The 22,485-nt window shown below is 43.3% G+C and overlaps 1 protein-coding gene and 1 pseudogene across 1 annotated transcript; both read left to right on the top strand.

Moving 5' to 3' along the window:
• The first annotated feature begins 3,009 nt into the window (after nucleotides 1–3,009).
• Nucleotides 3,010–6,209, top strand: LOC139542737 (charged multivesicular body protein 4b-like). Its single transcript, XM_071348525.1, has 5 exons — nucleotides 3,010–3,394; nucleotides 4,302–4,479; nucleotides 4,581–4,695; nucleotides 4,813–4,939; nucleotides 5,128–6,209. The coding sequence occupies exons 1-5, from the start codon at nucleotides 3,211–3,213 to the stop codon at nucleotides 5,193–5,195; spliced, it is 672 nt and encodes a 223-aa protein (XP_071204626.1). The 5' UTR covers nucleotides 3,010–3,210; the 3' UTR covers nucleotides 5,196–6,209.
• Nucleotides 6,210–11,640: 5,431 nt separating this feature from the next.
• On the top strand, nucleotides 11,641–16,297 carry LOC139541861 (eukaryotic translation initiation factor 2 subunit 2-like; annotated as a pseudogene).
• The last annotated feature ends 6,188 nt before the right edge of the window (nucleotides 16,298–22,485 follow it).

The raw sequence follows: 22,485 nt of genomic DNA, 5'->3' as shown, positions 1-22,485 counted from the left end.
AAGCAGATATCCTTATTAATTGGCACACTGTGTGATGCTCAGAAAGGCATTTAACGTGTGACTTTATTTGTCACATGCGCCGAATACAACAGGTCTACTAGACCTTACTTACAAGCCCTTAACCAACAATGCAGTTCAAGAAAGAGTTTAGAAAATATTTAACAAATACACTAAAGTAAAAAATTATAAAAAGCAACACAATAACAATAACGAGGCTATATACAGGTGTAAGGGAGCGGTACCGAGGCAATGTGCGGGGGTACAGGTTAGTCGAGGTAATTTTACATGTAGGTAGGGGTAAAGTGACTATGCATAGATAATAAACAGTGAGTAGCAGCAGTGTAAAAACAAATGGGGGGAGTCAATGTAAATAGTCTGGGTGGCCATTTGATTAATTGTTCAGCAGTCTTATGGCTTTGGGGTAGAAGCTGTTAAGGAGCCTTTTGGTCCTAGACTTCGCACTCTGGTACAGCTTGCCGTGCGGTAGCAGAGAGAACACTAACCTGTACCCCCGCACATTGCCTCGGTAACTCTCCTTGGAGTCTTTGACAATTTTTTGGGCTTTCCTCTGACACCGCCTACTATATAGGTCCTGGATGGCAGGAAGCTTGGCCCCAGTGATGTACTGGGCAATACGCACTACCCTCTGTGGCACCTTACAGCGATGCAACTGGTCAGGATGCTCTCGATGGTGCAGCTGTAGAACTTTTTGAGGATCTGGGGACACATGCCAAATCTTTTCAGTCTCACGACTGTCTTGGTGTGTTTGGACCATGATAGTTCGTTGGTAATGTGGACACCAAGGAACTTGAAACTCTCGACCTGCTCCACTACAGCCCTGTCGATGTTAATGGGGGCCTGTTCGGCCTGCCTTTTCCTGTAGTCCACGATTAAATCAAATCAAATGTATATAGCCCTTCTTACATCAGCTGATATCTCAAAGTGCTGTACAGAAACCACGCCTAAAACCCCAAACAGCAAGCAATGCAGGTGTAGAAGCACGGTGGCTAGGAAAAACTCCCTAGAAAGGCCAAAACCTAGGAAGAAACCTAGAGAGGAACCAGGCTATGGGGGGTGGCCAGTCCTCTTCTGGCTGTGCCAGGTGGAGATTATAACAGAACATGGCCAAGATGTTCAAATGTTCATAAATGACCAGCATGGTCAAATAATAATAATCACAGTAGTTGTCGAGGGTGCAGCAAGTCAGCACCTCAGGAGTAAATGTCAGTTGGCTTTTCATAGCCGATCATTAAGAGTATCTCTACCGCTCCTGCTGTCTCTAGAGAGTTGAAAACAGCAGGTCTGGGACAGGTAGCACGTCCGGTGAACAGGTCAGGGTTCCATAGCCGCAGGCAGAACAGTTGAAACGAGCAGCAGCACAGCCAGGTGGACTGGGGACAGCAAGGAGTCATCATGCCAGGTAGTCCTGAGGCATGGTCCTAGGGCTCAGGTCCTCCGAGAGAGAGAAAGAAAGAGAGAAAGAGAGAATTAGAGAGAACATACTTAAATTCACACAGGACACCGAATAAGACAGGAGAAGTACTCCAGATATAACAAACTGACCCTAGCCCCCCGACACATAAACTACTGCAGCATAAATACTGGAGGCTGAGACAGGATGGGTCAGGAGACACTGTGGCCCCAACCGATGATACCCCCGGACGATCGGCTCATTTGTCTTGCTCACATCGAGGGAGAGGTTATTGTCCTTGCACCACACTGCCAGGTCTCTGACCTTCCCCCTATAAACTGTCTCATCGTTGTCGGTAATCAGGCCTACCACTGTTGTGTCGTCAGAAAACTTAATGATGGTGTTGGAGTCGTGTTTGGCCACGCAGTTGTGGGTGAACAGTTAGTACAGGAGGGGACTAAGCACGCACCCCTGAGGGGCCCCAGTGTTGAGGATCAGCTTTGCATACGTGTTGTTGCCTTCCCTTAGCACCTGGGGGCGGCCCGTCAGGAAGTCCAGGATCCAGCTGTGTTTAGTACCAGGGTCCTTAGCTTAGTGATGAGCTTTCTGGGCACTATGGTGTTGAACGCTGAGCTGTAGTCAATGAACAGCATTCTCACATAGGTGTTCTTTTGTCCAGGTGGGAAAGGGCAGTGTGGAGTGCAATTGAGATTGCGTCATCGGTGGATCTGTTGGGGCAGTATGCAAATTGGAATGGGTCTAGAGTATCAGGGATGATACTGTTGATGTGAGCGATGACCAGCTTTTCAAAGCACTTCATGGCTACCGACGGTAATCATTTAGGCAGGTTACCTTCGCTTCCTTAGGCACAGGGACTATGGTGGTCTACTTGAAACATGTAGGTATTACAGACTCAGTCAGGGAAAGGTTGAAAATGGCAGTGAAGACACTTGCCAGTTGGTTCGCGCATGCTTTGAGTACACGTCCTGGTAATCCGTCTGGCCCGCGGCTTTGTGAATGTTCACCTGTTTAAAGGTCTTGCTCACATTGGCTACCGAGAGCGTTATGACACAGTCGTCCGGAACAGCTGGTGCTCTCGTGCATGCTTCAGTGTTGCTTGCCTCGAAGTGAGCATAGAAGTTATTTAGCTCGTCTGGTAGGCTCGCGTCACTGGACAGCTCGGGTCTGAGTTTCCCTTTGAAGTCCGTAATAGTTTTCAATCCCTGCCACATCCGACAAGCGTCAGAGCCGGTGTAGTATGGTTCAATCTTAATCCTTTATTGACGCTTTGCCTGCTTGATGGTTCGTCTGAGGGCGTTGCAGGATTTTTTATAAGCGTCCGGATTAGTGTCCCGCTCTTTGAAAGCGGCAGCTCTAGCCTTTAGCTCGATGCGGATATTGCCAGTAATCCATGGCTTCTGGTTAGGATATGTATGTACGGTCACTGTGTCTTAATATTATAATATGATATATTGTAATATCTAAATATTACAATGATATGTATGTATTTGTTTGTTTTTTAAAAGTGGGTGATTGTTATTTATGGAGGATTTTCCCTGTTTTTGAATGTCAGTAAAAAGGTCTGCAGACCATGCTTTGGTGTTTTGCTGCCTCGTGCATCCTGAGGGTGGCAGTAGAGCACCATGGAACACCACCCACAATAATTTTACGTCATACGGCCTAAACCAGGAAGTAAGAAATATCAACAATCAGGCCAGAGAGAGAAGAGTGACACGATCGCCTATTGGCGTTTAACATTTTAAAAGGACCTTTAGTGCTATATAGTTTAGAATCTCAGAATGTCCGTGTTTGGGAAGTTGTTCGGCGGTGGGGGCAAAGGAGGTAAAGGACCAAGTGCACAAGAGGCGATTCAGAAGCTCCGAGAGACCGAGGAAATGTTAACGAAGAAACAGGATTTTCTAGAGAAAAAGATTGACCAGGAACTCATTACTGCGAAGAAAAACGGAACTAAAAACAAACGGGGTGAGTCGCCAACTAACATCACATATGAATTTTCACGATTGTTGTCTAACTTGGCTAGCTAATTAAGCTAGCTAACTAACGTTAAAGTTCGCCTGATTTGTTAGCTAGCTGAAAGCTAGCTAACTTTCCGAAAAACCACACCTGTCACTGCATAGTCAGGTTGCCAATCTCGCCCTACCTCGTTGCACCAACTGTTGTAGAACAACTAATATGTATTATACCCGTTTTTTTAATGGAACGTTCTGTGTGACTGGTATCAAAAGTGTAGGTCTGGCTACACCAACAGCTAGTGAACCAACATTTGTCAAATGGCATCGTGTGACTGGGGGATTTTGTGAGTCATGAATTTGCACTCAATGCCTGCTTGTCAAAAGAAGGGAAGGGGGCATTCATTTCCCGACATTTAAATCATTGGGATTCCAACACACCCTGTTATAGGGCCTGTAGTGATGATTAGTTACCTAATACTGATAGAGGCTCCAAGTGACTTCTAGCATTCTTCACTGACAGTGGTGTTCATAACATAGGCTTTTGATGTAATAGTGAGTGGTTACGCATTTACTCACATTAAAGTCCTGGGCATTCAGAAACACTGTGACCATGACTCACTTCCACTGTCTTCACATACTAACCACGCCCCCAATAAATCGACTTTGATCATGATCATGGTGTTCTCATGTAGTGTTTTAATCCTCTAAACCTATTTTACCTACACAGTGACTCAATGTTTGCTAGTTTTTATTTCCCATGTTCTTTACGACAAATGCTAGGTTTCCATCACAAACATTAAATGACATTTAGCCAATGCTTTTATCCAAATGACTTAACCATGTGTGCATTCATTTTATGTACCGGTAGTCCCAGGAATCAAACCCACTAACCTCTTTTTCGTTTTCACTACGCAAAGCGGCCCTGCAGGCCTTGAAAAGGAAGAAGCGGTATGAGAAGCAGCTTACCCAGATTGATGGCACATTGTCCACCATTGAGTTCCAGAGAGAGGCACTGGAAAATGCCAACACCAACACTGAAGTGCTCAAGAACATGGGCTTTGCTGCCAAGGCAATGAAGGCTGCCCATGAAAACATGTAAGCGGTGGCACACTACTTGTTTATTAGCTTTGGTCAAGTACTCATACAGCTCTTGTATTAATTCAAATCGCTCTGTTCCATCTATCTCTGTGTTTTAGGGACATAGACAAAGTAGATGACTTGATGCAAGACATCACTGAGCAGCAGGAGCTAGCACAAGAGATCTCAGATGCCATCTCGAAACCTGCAGGCTTTGGAGATGAGTTTGATGAGGTATGTGACATGAACTTGTCTGAACATTGTTCTTGATTTGGCTTTCATCAGTGCTGTTAGTTTAATAGTTGACCAGATATCACAGAGCCTGGATGTTCTGATTGTCTTGCATCATAGGATGAACTTCTAGCAGAGCTGGATGAGCTGGAACAAGAGGAATTGGACAAAAACTTGCTGGAGATTGGCGGGACAGAAAATGTGCCTCTACCCAATGTGCCTTCTACTTCATTACCCTCAAGACCTGGTGAGTCCTTTGTAATATGCAATAAAACATGTGATTTCTCCAATGGAACATTTTATCCCATGGTTACTATCCCAGCAGTACATGAAATAACTACTTGATCTCTTGTCCTTAATTGCTATAAAACATCTATATTTGCAACTTTTACACAAGTAATTCACAATTTTTGCATGCCTACTTGTTTTTTTTAGCCAAGAAGGAGGATGAAGATGAGCATGACATGGAGGACTTACAGCGCTGGGCGATGGAGGCTAACTAGTTGCATTACTGACACCACCTGTTGTAGAGGGGAAGAAAGGACTAATTGAATATGGTTGTTTTGTGTCCGAGAGCCAACCATCTTCTAAAACTAACACTAGAAAGGCCAATGCTGTAGGTTCTGTTTCCAGCCCAAAACCAGAGAAAGATTACCATGGCCTTCCATGAAAAGAGGAAGTTCAGAAAATGTCTTTGGAAATTTCTACCAAAAAGTTTGAACATAATTGTTTGGCAGTGATTGTAATATCACTGAACTGTTCTATTGTCTTTGATGCTATGAACTTCACTGAAAGGCAAACATTTGTTTTTAATACATGGGCGTTGCAATGTCTCTTCTTCCGACTTAAACATATTTACCATTTGGTGTGGTGGGTGTGGGCTGGATATATTTATTCACCTTTACTTTTTGTTTGTAGTTGCTCCCAAAATAAGATGGAAATATGAGCATGCTCTCATGGTAATGTTTAGAATGGTCTATTTTCTGGATTGTTATTCTGAAATGTTGTTTTACATATTTTTTCCCCTATCAACATTTAGGTGATTCCCATCTACTAAGCATCTTCACCATGTGACCCTTGCTATTTGATGTAAATATCTAAATAATTAATATTTTTGCTGTCACAGAAGGTTTTCTTCATGTTGTGCTAAGCATGCAATGAGGGAAAAACTTAATACACTGCACAGCTCCAGAGAAATGATGAACCCCAACCAGTTCTGTTGTCTGTGTCATTTCTGAAAGGGTTCATTTTGAATTGTATAAGGTTGGGGGGGGGGAATCACCATATTAACTGCAGGGGGGAAAAAAAGACTTCATGGTTTGTAATGATTAGACTAGTAGATACAGTATCAACATTTGGGGTTTGAGGATTACTTTTAGTTGTTTTTTTTACACACTGTACATTTTTTACATAGGAAAAAAATATTCACAAGGATAAGCATGTTTGCATTTCTATGGTTTAATTGTCCAGATGAGAATATTATTTGGAAAATAATTAAAGTTGTTGATTATTTTGTGGTTCAGGTTGTTTTTCTTGGTTAGGCATCAGTGTACAAAACAATAAGATAATCTGTGAATAAATAAAGTAGGAAATCTTTATTTTATTAGTTTGAAATAATTTTCAGGTGTTTGTAAAATGTTGGTTAATGTGTCTCATTTGCAATCATTGTCAGTTGGTGTCGTTTAAGATGGAGGACGATAAAACATTTTCATGAGCATGGCCTTATTTATATTACAGCATATTGGATGACTATCATTCATATTCCATTCACCCAGCTCATTGAAACATGGATAGGTTTAGGCTACTACATGATACATTTTTAGGTAGCTACAACCTAGCCTATGAATGAAAGTTTACAACGTAGTTGCACAGGTTGAGATACATTTTAGTAATCGGGGTGAAAGATAATGACACATTCAATACCGTCTTGCACAATATTGCCAGCATCTAGCTGATCTAGGGTGTGATCATTAGTCTAAAAGTTGCAAACGAGCGTTTTTTAACAGAATCTGCAGACTGAATACACCCCTGATCACATGCAAACACAGTTCACTTTCATAGCAGCTACATATAAACAGCATGATCCCTTTGATCGAGCTGGTTGTTTGAGTAGGCTAAACTAGCTAGCTGCATTCGCTAAGTAAGTGAAGTGAAAAAAAATTGAAATATAGCTCTCTTGCTTCGCCTTCATTTTTGAATAATTTAATTTGTTAACTGTTCAACTATTGTTTTTGTCTCTTTGAGTCAGCTACTCACCACATTGTATGCACTGCAGTGCTAGCTAGCTGTAGCTTATGCTTTCAGTTGTAGATTCAAACTTTGATTGGGTGGATAACATTTCAGTTCATGCTGCAAGAGCTCTGATAGGTTGGAGGATGTCCTCCGGAATTTGTCAAAATCACTTTGAAAGTATATGGAAGTGGGTGAGAACCCCGAGCCTCCTAGATTTTGAATTGAAGTCAATGTACCCAGAGGAGGACAGAAACTAGCTGTCCTCCGGCGACACCATGGTGCTTCCCTACAGAGTGCTGTTGAGACTACTGTAGAACTTCATTGCAAATCAGTGTGTTTTAATCAATGATTTGGTGACGTTAATATATTTGGTATAGTTTTATCTAAAAAGTATAACTTCAATGTTCCACTATTTCTATATAGGAGATGTAAGAAGGTCAGGAATTATTTGTACTTTTTTTCCGTTCACATTTAATCCAATTTTTGGGGACACAAAACTACATCCTAACAGGTTACCTTTAGATGAGTCCTGTGACACTTGTGGGGAGGGGTGAAAGTAAGGCAGTATTGGCGGGTGTACGGCGTCCCGGCAAAATAGTGGAGGTACACTGTACTGGTAAAACGTGAGCCTTTCACAATTAATACAACATGCCCAAAAAACTATAGGCCATTACACCTTTATTTAACATTACTGCATGTCAGCCGCATGAAAAATTTGCAAATGGACTGGAAACCGTTTGGTTTTCAACTCCATCTTTCATCGAATCAGATGGCTCATTCATCATAAAACCATTTGATGTTGCCAATTATTTTTATGATTACTTCATTGGCAAAGTGGGAAAATTTAGGCAGGAAATGCCAACAACGAACAGTGAGCCATCGTATTCATGCATAAAAAACTAATAATGAAAGAAAAGCATTGCAAGTTAGAATATTGTAAAGTTAGTGTGGGAGAGGGTGAAAAATTCTTAGCAATCAATATTGACAAACCTTCTGGCATTGACAACTTAAATAGAAAGCTACTGAGGATGGTAGCTGACTCTATAGCCACTCCTTTCTGTCATATTTTTAATCTGAGCCTAGAGGAAAGTCTGTCCTCAGGCCTGGATCTGAGCCAAAGTAATTCTGCTACCCAAGAGTGGAAAAGCAGCCTTTACTGGTTCTAACAGCAGATCTATAAGCTTGCTGCCAGCTCTTAGCAAACTGTTGGGGAAAAATTGTGTTTGACCAAATACAATGCTATTTCTCTGTAAACAAATTAACAACAGACTTTCAGCATGCTTATAGAAAAGGGCACTCACCATGTACTGCACTGACACAAATTACTGAAGATTGGTTGAAAGAAATTGATAATAAGATTGTTAGATTTCAGTGCAGCCTTTGATATTATTGACCATAACCTGTTGTTGAGAAAACATATGTGTTATGGCTTTTCAACCTCTGCCATATCGTGGATTCAGAGCTATCTAATATAACTCAGAGGGTTGTTTTCTTTAATGGAAACTTCTCTAATGTCAACCATGTAAAGTGTGGTGTACCGCAGGGCAGCTCTCTAGGCCCTCTACTCTTTTCTATTTTTACCAGTTACCTGCCACTGGCATTAAACAAAGCATGTGTGTCCATGTACAGTATGCTGAAGATTCAACCATATACGCATCAGCAACCACAGATAATGAAGTCACTGAAACCCTTAACAAAGAGTTGTAGTCTGTTTTGGAATGGGTGGCCAGTAATAAATTGTTCCTGAACATCTCTAAAACTAAGAGCATTGTATTTGGTACAAATCATTCCCTAAGTTCTAGACCTCAGCTGAATCTGGTAATGAATGGTGTGGCTGTTGAACAAGTTGAGAGGACTAAATTACTTGGCGTTACCTTAGATTGTAAACTGTCATGGTCAAAACATATAGATTCAATGGTTGTAAAGATGGGGAGAGGTCTGTCCATAATAAAGAGATGGTCTGATTTTTTGACACCACACTCCAAAAAGTAAGTTCTGCAAGCTCTAGTTTTGTCTAGTGTTGATTATTGTCCAGTCGTGCAGTCCAGTGCTGCAAGGAAATACCTAGTTAAGCTGCAGCTGGCCCAGAATAGAGCTGCACATGTTGCTCTTCATTGTAATCAGATGGCTAATATTAATACTATGCATGTCAGTCTCTCTTGGCTAAGAGTTGAGGGAAGACTGACTGCATCATTTATTTTTATAAGAAACATTAATGTGTTGAAAATTCCAAATTGTTTGCATAGTCAACTTACACACAGCTCTGACACACACACCTACCCCACCAGACATGCGACCAGGGGTCTTTTCAAAGTCCCCAAATCCAGAACAAGTTCAAGAATGTTTACAGTATTATATAGAGGTATTATTGCATGGAACTCTGTTCCATCTCATATTGCTCAAATAAACAGCGAACCTGGTTTAAAAAAAACAGATAAAGCAACACCTCACAACGCCTCTCCCCTATTTGACTTAGATAAGTTGTGTGTATGCATTGATATGTAGGCTACATGTGCCTTTAAATGTATGTAGTTCTGTCCTTGAGCTGTTCTTGTCTATTAATGTTCTGTATTATGTCATGTTTCATGTTTTGTGTGGACCCCAGGAAGAGTAGCTGCTGCTTTTGCAACAGCTAATGGGGATCCTAATAAAATACCAAATACCCCCCCCCCAAAAAATAAGCTCCAAGCTGCGTTGAGGTTTGAGGAGAACACAAAAAAAATTCAAGGTGGAGACGAGTAGCCGAGACACTCCCGGACAAGGCGGAGATGAGTGGCCGAGACTAAGGCACGAGTGGACAACAGTGGATTATCAAATTGTCTTACCCGGAACAAAAAATGACATTTGAAAAAAGCAAGTGAAAATTATAATGACAATCATTCAAACCACCTGTAAACCAAACTGGACAGGTGAAAAAAACATGTAAAAAAAAATCACATTTGACACTTCAAAAAAGCAAGTGAAAAATTATAATTACAAGTGTTAAGACGTGTTTGAACCTTTTGGCTTCCATAATGGATGAATAATTTCAGGCTACAAGTGTAAGCCTAATGACAATCTCAGAATGTCATTGCAATACACGTAGGTGTTTTGTAAAAGTCTCTTTCCTTTCCTCAAATTGCAGGTGCACAGTGCACTATTGGGCCTGAAATTATTTTGTCAGTGGAAGAATGTGCGAGGGTAGCCTACAGGAACTCCTTTGTTAAGTGATTGTTTGACAATCAGATGAAAACATCATGACTGGTTGTGTTTATGCCACATTAAAAGGCATAGGCGGCGTGTCCATAAGGCTAGGGGAAGCTAAGCTTTCCCCAAAGTAAATGTAATTAAAATGACAAAATTATACGCCTATAACCGAATTAGCTTACTCTTGTCTATACAGAAATAAATAAAATCATTCAAAATAGGCTACTACACCAGAATGCAGGATTTGGCCACTGAGGATCATTAGCTATAAACAATTATAAATTAAACATTTTAAAAAGCTGCTGATTGTTTTAAATCACACAGCCTGCAGTCAAAAGGCCCCACACTTTGGGGACTTCGCGCTGCAAAAACCAAATTGATGACTGTTGAGTTCAGACTGTCAGGGATAAGCAGAGAGACCCAGCCAGGCATATCGCAATACTTAAGAATACAAATCGCACAAATACTGTTTGAAAAGCAAATGACTATTGCTGTAATGATATGACAATGAAAAGACTTCAATCTGTCTCTTAGTTATCAAAATTCTTAACTTCATTGAGCGAACAGCAGCCTATCTTATTGGCTCCAGCGGAGAACATGGGCCTTATCCCCGCTGAGTGTGCATATTCACTGTTTTTGTCATTGGGTCAGTGCCACTTCTGTTTGTTTTTGGACGATAATCTCCTCCTCCAGGTTAGATGGACGTCACTGTGGCCGAGTGGCGCAGCGGTCTAAGGCAGACTGTCAGGGATAAGCAGTACTTATCGTAGGCGTCACTACAGACCTGGATTCGATCCAGGCCTGTATCACAACCGGCCGTGATCGTGAGTCTCATAGGGCTGCGCACAATTGGCCCAGCCGTCGTCTGGGTTAGCAGAGGTTTGGCCAGGGGGGCTTTACAAGTAGGCCATCATTGTGAAAATGATTTGTTCTTAACTGACTTGCCTAGTTAAATAAAGGTTAAATAAAATAAAATAAATGAAAATCTTGTATTTGTGTCAGACATTGTTTGTCCGTGTCAGCAGAGTAGGCTACCGTGTAATTTTTGTAGTATAAAAAAAATGCATGCACGCACTTGGGTGTCCCGTACCAGTAAGAAATTAAAACTACCTTAACCCTGCTAGTGAGTCATTAGTTTATAGGCCAACCCGTTCTGAAGCTACAGATGTGTTCATGAGAAGACCAATTTTCTGGATGTCTCCTGGTCTAACAAACATCCCTGTAGCTCTGCCACTTTCCACAACAAATGCATAAGGCCGACATCGGCGAATGCGGTAGATTGAAACAGAGCCCACGCAAAAAAACAGATCTCTCTAGTTAAACAGACAGATTTTTATCAACTCAACGCTTTCGCACAAATTTCGGGATTTTAGCAACATTGCTAATCTTTACGTCATTACATTAGTCCGCACTTGAGCATTGTTAATCTGCCCCTAATCTGATGGAAGACATTTCTGCTTAGTGAGACCCTCAGTAAAGACTGATGGGGGATAAAAAACGTTCTAGATCGTTCTTGTTCTTTCAACAAACATGTCAGAAGACAAGGTAAATGTCACTTCTTATCATTGTGTATATACTCTTCTTTATTGGAAGAATCTAAACCAGGGGGGAATTCATTCTGCAGATTCTGTTGCAAACGTTTTTAAAACGGAAGCAAACTAAACAGGGACTTACCTGAATATGTCCAATAGAAACTCTTGTTTAAGTTGCAAACCTGAACTATTTGGACTAATGATTACACTCTAGGGGTGTATTCATTGTGCCGAGTCTGTTGGAAAACTTTCACTCAAAACGGAAAACGTTTTGCAACGAAAACCAGAGTTCCTATTGGACAAATTAATTTAGGTCCCTCACCGTTTCATTACGTTTTCTCTGTTTGGTTCAACTTCTTAGGGCTGCAATCCCGTTAACGGGATCGATATGACAACAGCCAGTGAAAGTGCAGGGCGCCAAATTCAAACAACAGAAATCTCACAATTAAAATTCCTCAAGCATACAAGTACTTCACACCATTTTAAAGATACACTTCTTGTTAATCCCACCACAGTGTCTGATTTCAAAAAGGCTTTACAGCGAAAGCACCACAAACGATTATGTTAGGTCACCGCAAAATCACAGATAAACACAGCCATTTTTCCAGCCAAAGACAGGAGTCACAAAAAGCAGAAATAGAGATAAAATTAATCACTAACCTTTGATGATCTTCATCAGAGGACACTCATAGGATTTCATATTACACAATACATATATGCTTTGTTCGATAAAGTTCATAATTATATCCAAAAACATCAGTTTACGTTGGCGCCATGTTCAGAAATGCCTCCAAAATATCCAGAGAAACTGCAGAGCCACATCAAATAACAGAAATACTCATCATAAACTTTGATGAAAGATACATGTTTTAGATAGAATTAAAGATACACTTGTTCTTAATGCAACCGCTGTGTCAGATTTCAAAAAAGCTTTACGGCAAAAGCACAATATTCAATAATCTGAGAACAGCGTTCAGCCACAAAAGGAAGCCATACAGTTACCCGCCAAATTGTGGAGTCAACAAAAGTTATAAATAGCATTATAAATCTTCACTTACCTTTGCTGATCTTCGTTGGAATGCACTCCCAGGACTCCCACAAGAAATGTTTGTTTTGTTCAGTAATGTCCATCATTTATGTCCAAATAACTATTTTTGTTAGCGTGTTCTGTAAACAAATCCAAAGTCAGGAAGCGCGTTCACTAAAAACAGACGAAATGTCAAAAAGTTCCGTAACAGTCAGTAGAAACATGTCAAACGATGTATTGAATCAATCTTTAGGATGTTTTTAACATAAATCTTCAATAAAGTTCCAACCGGAGAATTCCATTGTCTTCAAAAGTGCGATGGAACAGAGCTCCCTCTCATGTGAACGTGCATGGTCAGAGCATGGTCAGCTCAGGATAGACCTGACTCATTCCCGTCTCCTTCGGCCCCACTTCACAGTAGAAGCATCAGACAAGGTTCTACAGACTGTTGACATCTAGTGGAAGCCGTAGGAAGTGCAAACTGACCCATATCCCACTGTGTATTCGATAGGCGATGAGTTGAAAACCTACAAACCTCAGATTTCCCACTTCCTGGTTGGATTTTTTTCTCAGGTTTTTGCCTGCCATATGAGTTCTGTTATACTCACAGACATCATTCAAACAGTTTTATAAACTTCAGAGTTTTTCCTATCCAATACTAATAATAATATGCATATATTAGCAACTGGGACTGAGGAGCAGGCAGTTTACTCTGGGCACCTCTGGGCACCTTTTCATACAAGCTACTCAATACTGCCCCTGCAGCCATAAGAAGTTTTAATTAAACGGTAAACGATTTTCGATTTTACTTAATCGTTGCAATACTTAATAAATACACCCCGGTGGCGATCTTAGTTGTGGAATGACTTTCGGCCTCAGCCGACAAGGCTTTCCCTACCATTTACATTTTAGTAATTTAGCTCTTATCCAGAGCGACTTTCAGGAGCAATTCAGGTTAAGTGCCTTGCTAAAGGGCACAACGACAGATTTTCACCTAACCGGCTCGAGGATTTGAATCAGCTACCTTTTGGTTACTGGCCCAACACTCTTAAATCACTAGACTACCTGCTGCCCAGTATCAAGAGTTTGGCTAGTGGGCTAGCTAATGAAAATATGAATCATGTTTTCAATACAGTGACCAAATGTCAGCTAAGCATTATGTAGAATTGTGAAACATATTTTAGCAGTGTGTATGTCAATGTTTTCTCTATGTAAACATTGTACCAGCAGTAACTAGTCTCAGAGGACTGGAAATATGTTTATCAACGAACATAGCTATTTGTCTTAAATCACACGGGGTATAAGCTAATCATCTTGATTTAATTCTCGCATCAGATGATATTCGACCCCAACATGACCAAGAAGAATAAGAAGCCTTTCATGCTGGAAGAAGACAGTGGAGACAGAGTGGGAGAGGACACACAGCAGGTGGAGGCCAAGGAGGTGGAACCTGATGGTGGGGAGGACAGATGCCACGTTCAAAACAAATGGGAACTCTGAAAAATGCAAGGTCAAATCATGACATCAGTGATCTTCAGGTCAGAAAGTCGGAGCTCTAGAAAGAGGCCAGAGTTCTCGAGTTGGAATTCCAAGTTGAATGAACGTTCAAATCGCTTGTTTTTTTCCGAGTTCCTAGTTGATTTGAACGCACTGAAGTCAGAAGTATGAGTTTTTCGAGTTCCCAGTTCCCAGTTGTTTTGAATGAGGCAAGAAAGTTCAATCTGGACAATCTCGAAGGAAGGAAGGTAGGACGGCTCACACCTGACAAAGAATTATGGCTGAATCTCAATGGTCTTTCCTCAAATTATTTTGTCCTCTCCTTCCATCCTTCACACACTTCCTACTCAAAATGTCACAGGGATGTGAGGAGAGGAAACGTGGAAACAAGGGCCTTTTCTCATTTGGGCAAAAGTCTGTCCTCTGTCCTCTTTCCACTCTCCTCCGTGAACCAGAAACTGGTAAGTTTTGAAATCTGCGAAATCTGCGACTTTGAATCAGCAATAGTTTTCTCGAAATAGAAAAAGCATGTAAATATTTTAAAACGATACGTTGCTTATCCTTTTATCTGTAAAATGTGTTGCACAACTAGCTACATTTAGTTTTTATCACTTTATATATTTATTTTGGGATTCCACCCTATAAACGTAATTTGCCTAATGACGCGTGATTGGAGAAGGAGTCTCATTTCATACAAGTGCATTTTCGGTCACTTTCTCTCTCCTTGTTGATTCTCCTAGATTACCTTTGACCTTTTTCAAAGGGAAGCCAGAGTGGATGGAGGAGAGAGGATGCAGGAGTTGAGCAAATCCAATTGAGAAAAGGCCAAGGAACAGAGTAAACAGGAAATGTTCCATTAGTGACTTCCCGCTCTTTTAGACCACTGATCTGTCATGATTGGAAAGGACACAATAAGACCAATATCAGTAGTGTTCTGATAGGTGATACAGCAGACCATCTTGAATTGACAATATTGTAATTTTGTTCAAATCCTTAGAGCAATCCGACGATCTTGATGGCTTGAACTTTTACAACCAGAAGAAAAAGAAGCCAAATAAAGTGTTTGATAATGACATTGAGGAGTGGATAAAGGTATTTTATAAGACTTGATTTACATGAAAGAATAAGAGTATATACCTGGATTGGAGCCATGTCAATGGGAACCATATCAACTCTATATTAAATTGAACAGCCTTGTGTTTGTTTCCAAGGCTTTGGGGCACCACATTTCTTGGTGAATTTTTCCTTTGAGTCTTGTCACATCTAATTTGCCACTGTAACAAGTTTTTCTGACAGGTTCTCTCAATCCGTTAAAAACAGGAGCTGAAAATGCAAGGAGAGCAGAGCAAGGCAGTAGGAGATGACAACCTGGAATCTTCAGTTGCCAGCAAAGAAAAATGAGTCCTAGAAGGTTGATTTCCAGGAGGAAGGAGAGATACTGGAGATGGCATTTGACCTTGTAGTAATTATTCACTTTAGTGACGGGCAGTGTCTTGAATGCTGATGTCTGTCTTATACATTCCTTTCAATGAGTACAATTGTGTTAAAATATGACCATGTGGTGTTTTTGCTTTAGCTCTTGAGGATGAGGGGAAAAACAATGATGGCCTCTCATTCAGCTCCCAGTCTGGTCCGGCGTGGGTAAGTACAGACAGACACTACGAACATGACGAGGTAGGCGTACTTACTTCAATTCAGTCATGATTATTTAAAATAATATTGTAAAGGGCATTTGGTTATATTGATTCAAGGCACGGCCTCAGGCTGTTGGTTCCTGCAATTCTAATTGCACTAGTTTGAGAGAGAGTCTGATGTTCATAATGTGATGTCAGCTGCTGTGTCTTCAACATTATGCGGGACAGCTTTGTATTCTGGACATAAAGTACATTTCTTTGCCAAATGTTTTGCAGTTTTACTTTACTTGTCACGCCCTGATCTGTTTCACCTGTCTTTGTGATTGTCTCCACCCACCTCCAGGTGTCTCCTGTTTTCCCCATTAGTCCCCGGTGTATTTATCCCTGTGTTTCCTGTCTCTCTGTGCCAGTTTGTCTTGTTTTGCCAAGTCAACCAGCATTTCTCCTAGCTCCTATTTTTCCCAGTCTCTGTTCTTTCCTAGCCCTCCTGGTTTTGACCCTTGCCTGTCCTGACGCCGAATCCGTCTGCCTAACCACTCTGCCTGTCCTGACCTCAAGCCTGCCTATCCCCTGGTACTCTGACCTGGTTTATGAACTCTCGCCTGTCCCCAACCTGACTTTTGCCTACCCCTTTTGGTATAATAAATATCAGAGCTCAACCATCTGCCTCCTGTGTCTGCATTTGGGTCTCGCCTTGTGCCCTTATATTAGTGCCTTATTGCAAACAGGATGCATGTTTTGGAATATTTGTATTCTGTACATGCTTCCTTCTTTTCTCTCTGTCAATTAGGTTAGTATTGTGGGGTAAATAGTAACTACAATGTTATTGATCCATCCTCAGTTTTCTCCTATCACTGCCATTAAACTCAGTTACTGCTTTAAATATCACAGCTCAGGCTAAGACCCAGATGCAGACACAGGAGGCGGATAGTACGAGTCAGAGTTTATTACAGTACAAGGGACAGGCAATCGGTAGGTCAAGGCAGGCAAAGAGTCGTAATCTAAATTACCGGGAAACAGGTATGCTGACCTCTTGCTCCGGGAAGAGCAGGGGCTGATATCCCAGTGAACACTCAAAAAGGCGAGAGACCAGTAGCAGAACAGGGAAGGGTATCGCGGGCATATTCCACCCACACAACAAAGAGTCATCTCCAGGTCCTGATTGCCTTGCTCCGACTGGCCGTTAGACTGGGGATGAAAACCAGAGGACAGGCTGGCCGACGACCCAATGAGGGTGCAGAACGCCTTCCAGAACCGGGATGAGAACTGAGGACCACGATCAGAGACCATGTCGACCGGAAGTCCATGGATCCGGAGGTCGTGCTGCACCATGAGCTGGGCCGTCTCCTTAGCTGAGAGCAACTTAGGAAGGGGGATAAAATGGGAGGCTTTGGAAAACCGATCTGATGGAGGGAGACCCGTGACGAAGTCCAAGGGTACATGGGAACGGGGCGGTGAGGAACAGGGAGTGGTTAAAGGAGGATAGCCAGAGCTTGTTGTTCTGCACACACAAAGTGCAGGCGGCAACGAACGCGGAGACTTCAGGAACCATGGGCCACCAAAAACGTTGTCTGATGAAAGCCAAGGTTCGACGGGAGCCAGGATAACAGGTGAGTCTCGAGGAATGCTGGGAACACTGCGCCTTGCGGACCAGACTCTCTATTCCCCAGATGATAACAGCCACTAGACAGGAAGTAGGGAGGATGGTCTTGGGGTCCAAAGCCAAGGTCCGACGGGAGCCAGGATAACAGGTGAGTCTCGAGGAATGCTGGGAACACTGCGCCTTGCGGACCAGACTCTCTATTCCCCAGATGATAACAGCCACTAGACAGGAAGTAGGGAGGATGGTCTTGGGGTCCAATGGAGTAGTAGCGGGGCTGTACACACGTGAGAAGTGCTTCAGACTTCACATTCTTGGACCCTGGGCGGTAGGAAATAGTGAAATGGAAACGAGTGAATAACAGGGCCCATCTCGACTGCCTGGAGTTGAGGCGCTTGGCGGTGCGGAACTATTCCAGGTTCTTATGGTCCGTCCACACCAAGAATGGATGTTCCGCCCCTTCTAACCAGTGCCTCCACTCCTCCGACAGCATCTTAACTGCGAGCAATTCTCGATTTCTCACGTCATAGTTCCTCTCAGTGGGGTTAAGACGATGGGAAAGGAAGGTGCAGGGATGCAGCTTCTGGTCCTAGGCAGAATGCTGGGACAGGACTGCCCCCACTTTGACGTCCAAGGCATCAACCTCCACCACGAACTGACGGGACGGGACCGGATGGATTAAGATGGGAGCTGTAGTGAATCGCTGCTTGAGGTCTGAGAACGCCCGGTCAGCTGCTGGAGACCATATTAATGGAACCTTGGGATAGGTGAGTGCAGAGAACGGTAGAAATTAGCAAACCCCAGGAAACGTTGCAGCTGCACTCTGGATGTGGGTTGAGGCCAATCTACCACCGCTCTCACCTTGACAGGGACCATCTGAATATTTCCTGTAGCGATGACGTATCCTAGGAAGGAGATGGTGGAGCGATGGAACTCGCATTTCTCCGCCATCACGAAAAGCTGGTTCTCCAGGAGACGCTGGAGGACCTGTCGGAAATGGAGGACATGCTCTTGAACTGACCGGGAATAAATTAGGATGTTGTCGAGGTAGACAAACACAAATCGGTTCAACATGTCACGGAGCACATCATTGACCAGGGCCTGGAACACTATGGGAGCGTTGGTCAGTCCGAACGGCATACCAGGTGCTCATAGTGCCCGCTAGGCTGTCCTCCATCTCGTCTCCTTCCCGTAACCGAACCAGATGGTAGGCATGCCAAAAGTTCAACGTGGAGACCACTCCCTGGATAGGCTCGAAAGTCGAGGAGATGAGTGGTAGCGGGTAAGGGTTTTTAACCGTAATGTCATTAAGGTCCCGGTAGTCAATACACGGACGCAGGGTGCGGGGGGGGGGGGGGGGGTGCAGATAGACGCATAATCCCTGCAGCGAGAGAGTCCTCAATGTGCCCCTCCATCGCATTCATATTCAGACCCAACAAGGAACAAAGTCACCCCCGAGGTGGTGCGGTGCGCCCAGGCGAGGGTTGATTGCACAGTCATAGGGCTGACTCGGAGGAAGAGATGTGACACGGTTGAGTTGAAACCCTCCCGTAAGTCCTGGTACTCCGCGGGAACGGCGGAGACATCAGAGGCTTTACCCAAGCCCGCCGGGAGATGTCCTGGGGTAGGCTGTGCCGACTTCAGACAATGTGCATGGCAAAACGGACTACAACCCATGATGGAACCCGTAGCTCAGTCGATTAGGGGGTTGTGCCTCTGGAACCATGAAAACCCCTAAACCATGGGTACATGAGGAGACCCCAGGAGCAGAAACTGCATAGCCTCACTGTGGTTCCCTGACACTCGCCGTTTGATTGGAACCATATTGTGGGTGACTCTGCCAATAGAGTGCCCATCCAGCACTCTGACGTTCATCAGGATGGAAAGGGGTTGAGTGGAGATACCCAGCTCCGACACCAGGGTAGTGTCCATAAAGTTCTCGTCAGCCCCAGTCAATGACCACCTGCACGGATTTGGACTGGTCTCCCCACAACAGGGTAGCATAGAGGGGGTTACAAGTAGTGAGAGATTGGAAACTCCCCGTACGGCTCACCAGTGTACTCGTACCTACTGATGAGCCTGTTTTTTTAATGGGCATGTAAATAAGAAATGTCCCGTAGCTCCACAATACAGACAGCTCTTGGATTTCAGTCTGCGTAAGAGCTCAGCGGAAGACAATCTAGCTCTGCCCAGATACATGGGCTCCGGAGAAGGCGAGTCGACAGCCCTCTGTGATTTCCGAGGGAACTCGGGTGACACCAGATTCTCTCGTAAATGTAGACTTCTGAGATTTCCAGGATTCCTCGGAGGCGAGGTGGAATTCGAGGACGAGCGAGGGCGACAGAGAACACACCCCCTCTCCCTCCTACATTCCCGTAGCTGCCCATCGATTCGGATGGTCAAGGCTATGAGGGAGTCGAGGTCCATGGGCAGCTCCCGGGCTGCGAGCTCGTCGTTAATCTCCTCCGATAATCCTTGAAGGAACGTGTCGAACAGGGCTTCCGGGTTCCATGCACTCTCAGCCACCAACGTGCGAAAATCCACTGCATAGTCTGCCACACTACGGAAGTTTTGACGTAGTTGGAGCAGCTTATGAGCAGCCTCTCTCCCGGACAATGGAGAATAGAACTCTTTTCATAACTCCGCCACGAACTTCTCCAGACTGAAGCAATCTGCATCTGGGTCTTAGCCTGAGCCGTGATAGTCATGGCCAGTTCGTACTGACCCAGAAAAGGCAGGTATAAATACACATGAGGTAATGGGAGACACCTGGTGGGGGTTGGAGACAATCACAAGACAGGTGAAACAGATCAGGCTGTGACATTAAAGTCACCATTGGCCTCATGGTGAAATCCCTGAGCGGTTTCCTTCCTCTCCGGCAACTGAGTTAGGAAGGACTAGGGCTGTGGGGGTCACGAAATTTCGTCAGCCAGTGATTTTTCAAGCAAATAACTGTCGGTCTCACGGGAATTGACCGTTAACGAACATAAACACATTTAGCATCTCCTGGCATCCACACATAGCCTACAAGCCACTGATGCAGACCTTTGCAACAGCTACATTTTAAAAAGTTTAATAAATCCATGTGATATAGCCTACACTTTCACAAAAAAATCCATTATTTATTTTAGACAGGTCTAAAGAAGCATGATAAGAAGAAAATGTTGTCTATTTCAGAAGAAAAGAATAGCATACTCTGAGTTGTCCTTACATTAGGTCCTGATGTGGCTATGCCAAATTGCTGTGGGCTACACTAGTTTATTTAGCAGACAAGATTTGCTTAGAATACCGTGGCATTATTTTATATTATGAAGAATTCAATTGAACAAAGCTGACTAAAATATAAATATTTTCTCCAAAGCATGTAGGAGCTGTGCAAGGATGCATTGGTCTCGCAGGCAAACCTCCAATTTTTGGTTTTCTCAGCTGTGATAGATTCTTTCAGAGCCTCTCTCTATTCCCTCCAAGTGAGCATTCTTCCTACATGTTTTTCTTCCATCGTATATAGCTCACATATCGGATGTATTCAGGGAGCTAGGTTTCTGTATCACATGTACCCTTTTCACACGGCCGAGCTGTACTTTAATGGATACACACATCCACCATAGCTACTGGATCTTGGAAAGGACAGTGCGAAAATAAAATATACAAAGTAGTACATTTTCAGCAGGATAGTGTAAAAAGGGTAATGGAGTGTCTGTTTTTACATTTTTCTTGTCTACCCTCTACTGCTTTTTGTTTTAGATTTTTTTAAGGGGTTTACATACACTTAGGTTAGAGTCATTAAAACTAGTTTTTCAACCACTCCACAAATTTCTTGATAACAAACTATAGTTTTGGCAAGTCGGTTAGGACATCTACTTTGTGCATGACACAAGTAATTTTTCCAACAACTGTTTACAGACAGATTATTTCACAATTCCGGTGGGTCAGAAGTTTAAATACACTAAGTTGACTGTGTCCTTAAACAGCTTGGAGGCCTCTAGGGCACTGCATCGCAGCGCTAGCTGTGCCACCAGAGACTCTGGGTTTGCGCCCAGGCTCTGTCGCAGCTGGCCGCGACCGGGAGGTCCATGGGGCCACGCACAATTGGCCTAGCGTCGTCCGGGTTAGGGAGGGTTTGGCCGGTAGGTCCTTGTCTCATCGCGCACCAGCGACTCCTGTGGCGGGCCGGGGGCGCAGTGCACGCTAACCAAGGTCGCCAGGTGCACGGTTGCACGGTGTTTCCTCCGACACATTGGTGCGGCTGGCTTCCGGGTCGGATGTGCGCTGTGTTAAGAAGCAGTGCGGCTTGGTTGGGTTATGTTTCGGAGGACGCATGGCTTTCGACCTTCGTCTCTCCCGAGCCCATACCTACCTACGTACGTATGTATGTAGCGATGAGACAAGATAGTAACTACTAACAATTGGATACCACAAAATCCGGGAGAAAAAGGCGTGTATGTATTTCAAGGACAACCTTCAAACTCATCATGGGAAAATCAAAAGAAATCAGCCAAGACCTCAGAAGAATAATGGTATACCTCCACAAGTCTGGTTCATCCTTGGGAGCAATTTCCAGGTATTGGAGTGGCCATCACAAAGCCCTGACCTCAACCCCATAGAAAATTTGTGGGCAGAACGGAAAAAGCGTGCTACTCAGTTACACCAGCTCTGTCTGGAGGAATGGGCCAAAATTCATCCAACTTATTGTGGGAAGCTTGTGGAAGGCTACCCAAAATGTTTTACCCAAGTTAAACAATTTAAAAGGCAATGCTACCAAATACTAATTGAGTGTATGTAAACTTCTGACCCACTGGGAATGTGATGAAAGAAATAAAAGCTGAAAGAAATAATTCTCGTCACGATCGTCGTAGTGAGGAGACCAAGGCGCAGCGTGATGATAATCCATCTTCTTTTAATAAAGAAAGAACACTGAACGAACACTGAACAAACTATACAAAATAACAAAACAAACGTGAACGCTATAAACACTGAGTGCAGACATGCAACCTCACATAGACAATAACCCACAAACCAAACTGGAAAATGGCAACCTAAATAGGATCCCCAATCAGAGTCAACGATAAACAGCTGCCTCTGATT

This window comes from Salvelinus alpinus, chromosome 17, assembly GCF_045679555.1.
Source record: "Salvelinus alpinus chromosome 17, SLU_Salpinus.1, whole genome shotgun sequence".
Classification (NCBI taxonomy): domain Eukaryota; kingdom Metazoa; phylum Chordata; class Actinopteri; order Salmoniformes; family Salmonidae; genus Salvelinus; species Salvelinus alpinus.
This window is presented reverse-complemented; position numbering and strand designations above follow the sequence as displayed.

What these genes read in the sequence shown, in the direction of transcription:
- LOC139542737 (XM_071348525.1), top strand. Translation starts at nt 3,211, where the DNA reads ATGTCCGTGTTTGGGAAGTTGTTCGGCGGTGGGGGCAAAGGAGGTAAA. An exon ending in CGGAACTAAAAACAAACGGG is followed by an intron (nt 3,395 to 4,301) that starts GTGAGTCGCCAA and finishes CACTACGCAAAG; the next exon opens with CGGCCCTGCAGGCCTTGAAA. An exon ending in TTCATTACCCTCAAGACCTG is followed by an intron (nt 4,940 to 5,127) that starts GTGAGTCCTTTG and finishes TGTTTTTTTTAG; the next exon opens with CCAAGAAGGAGGATGAAGAT.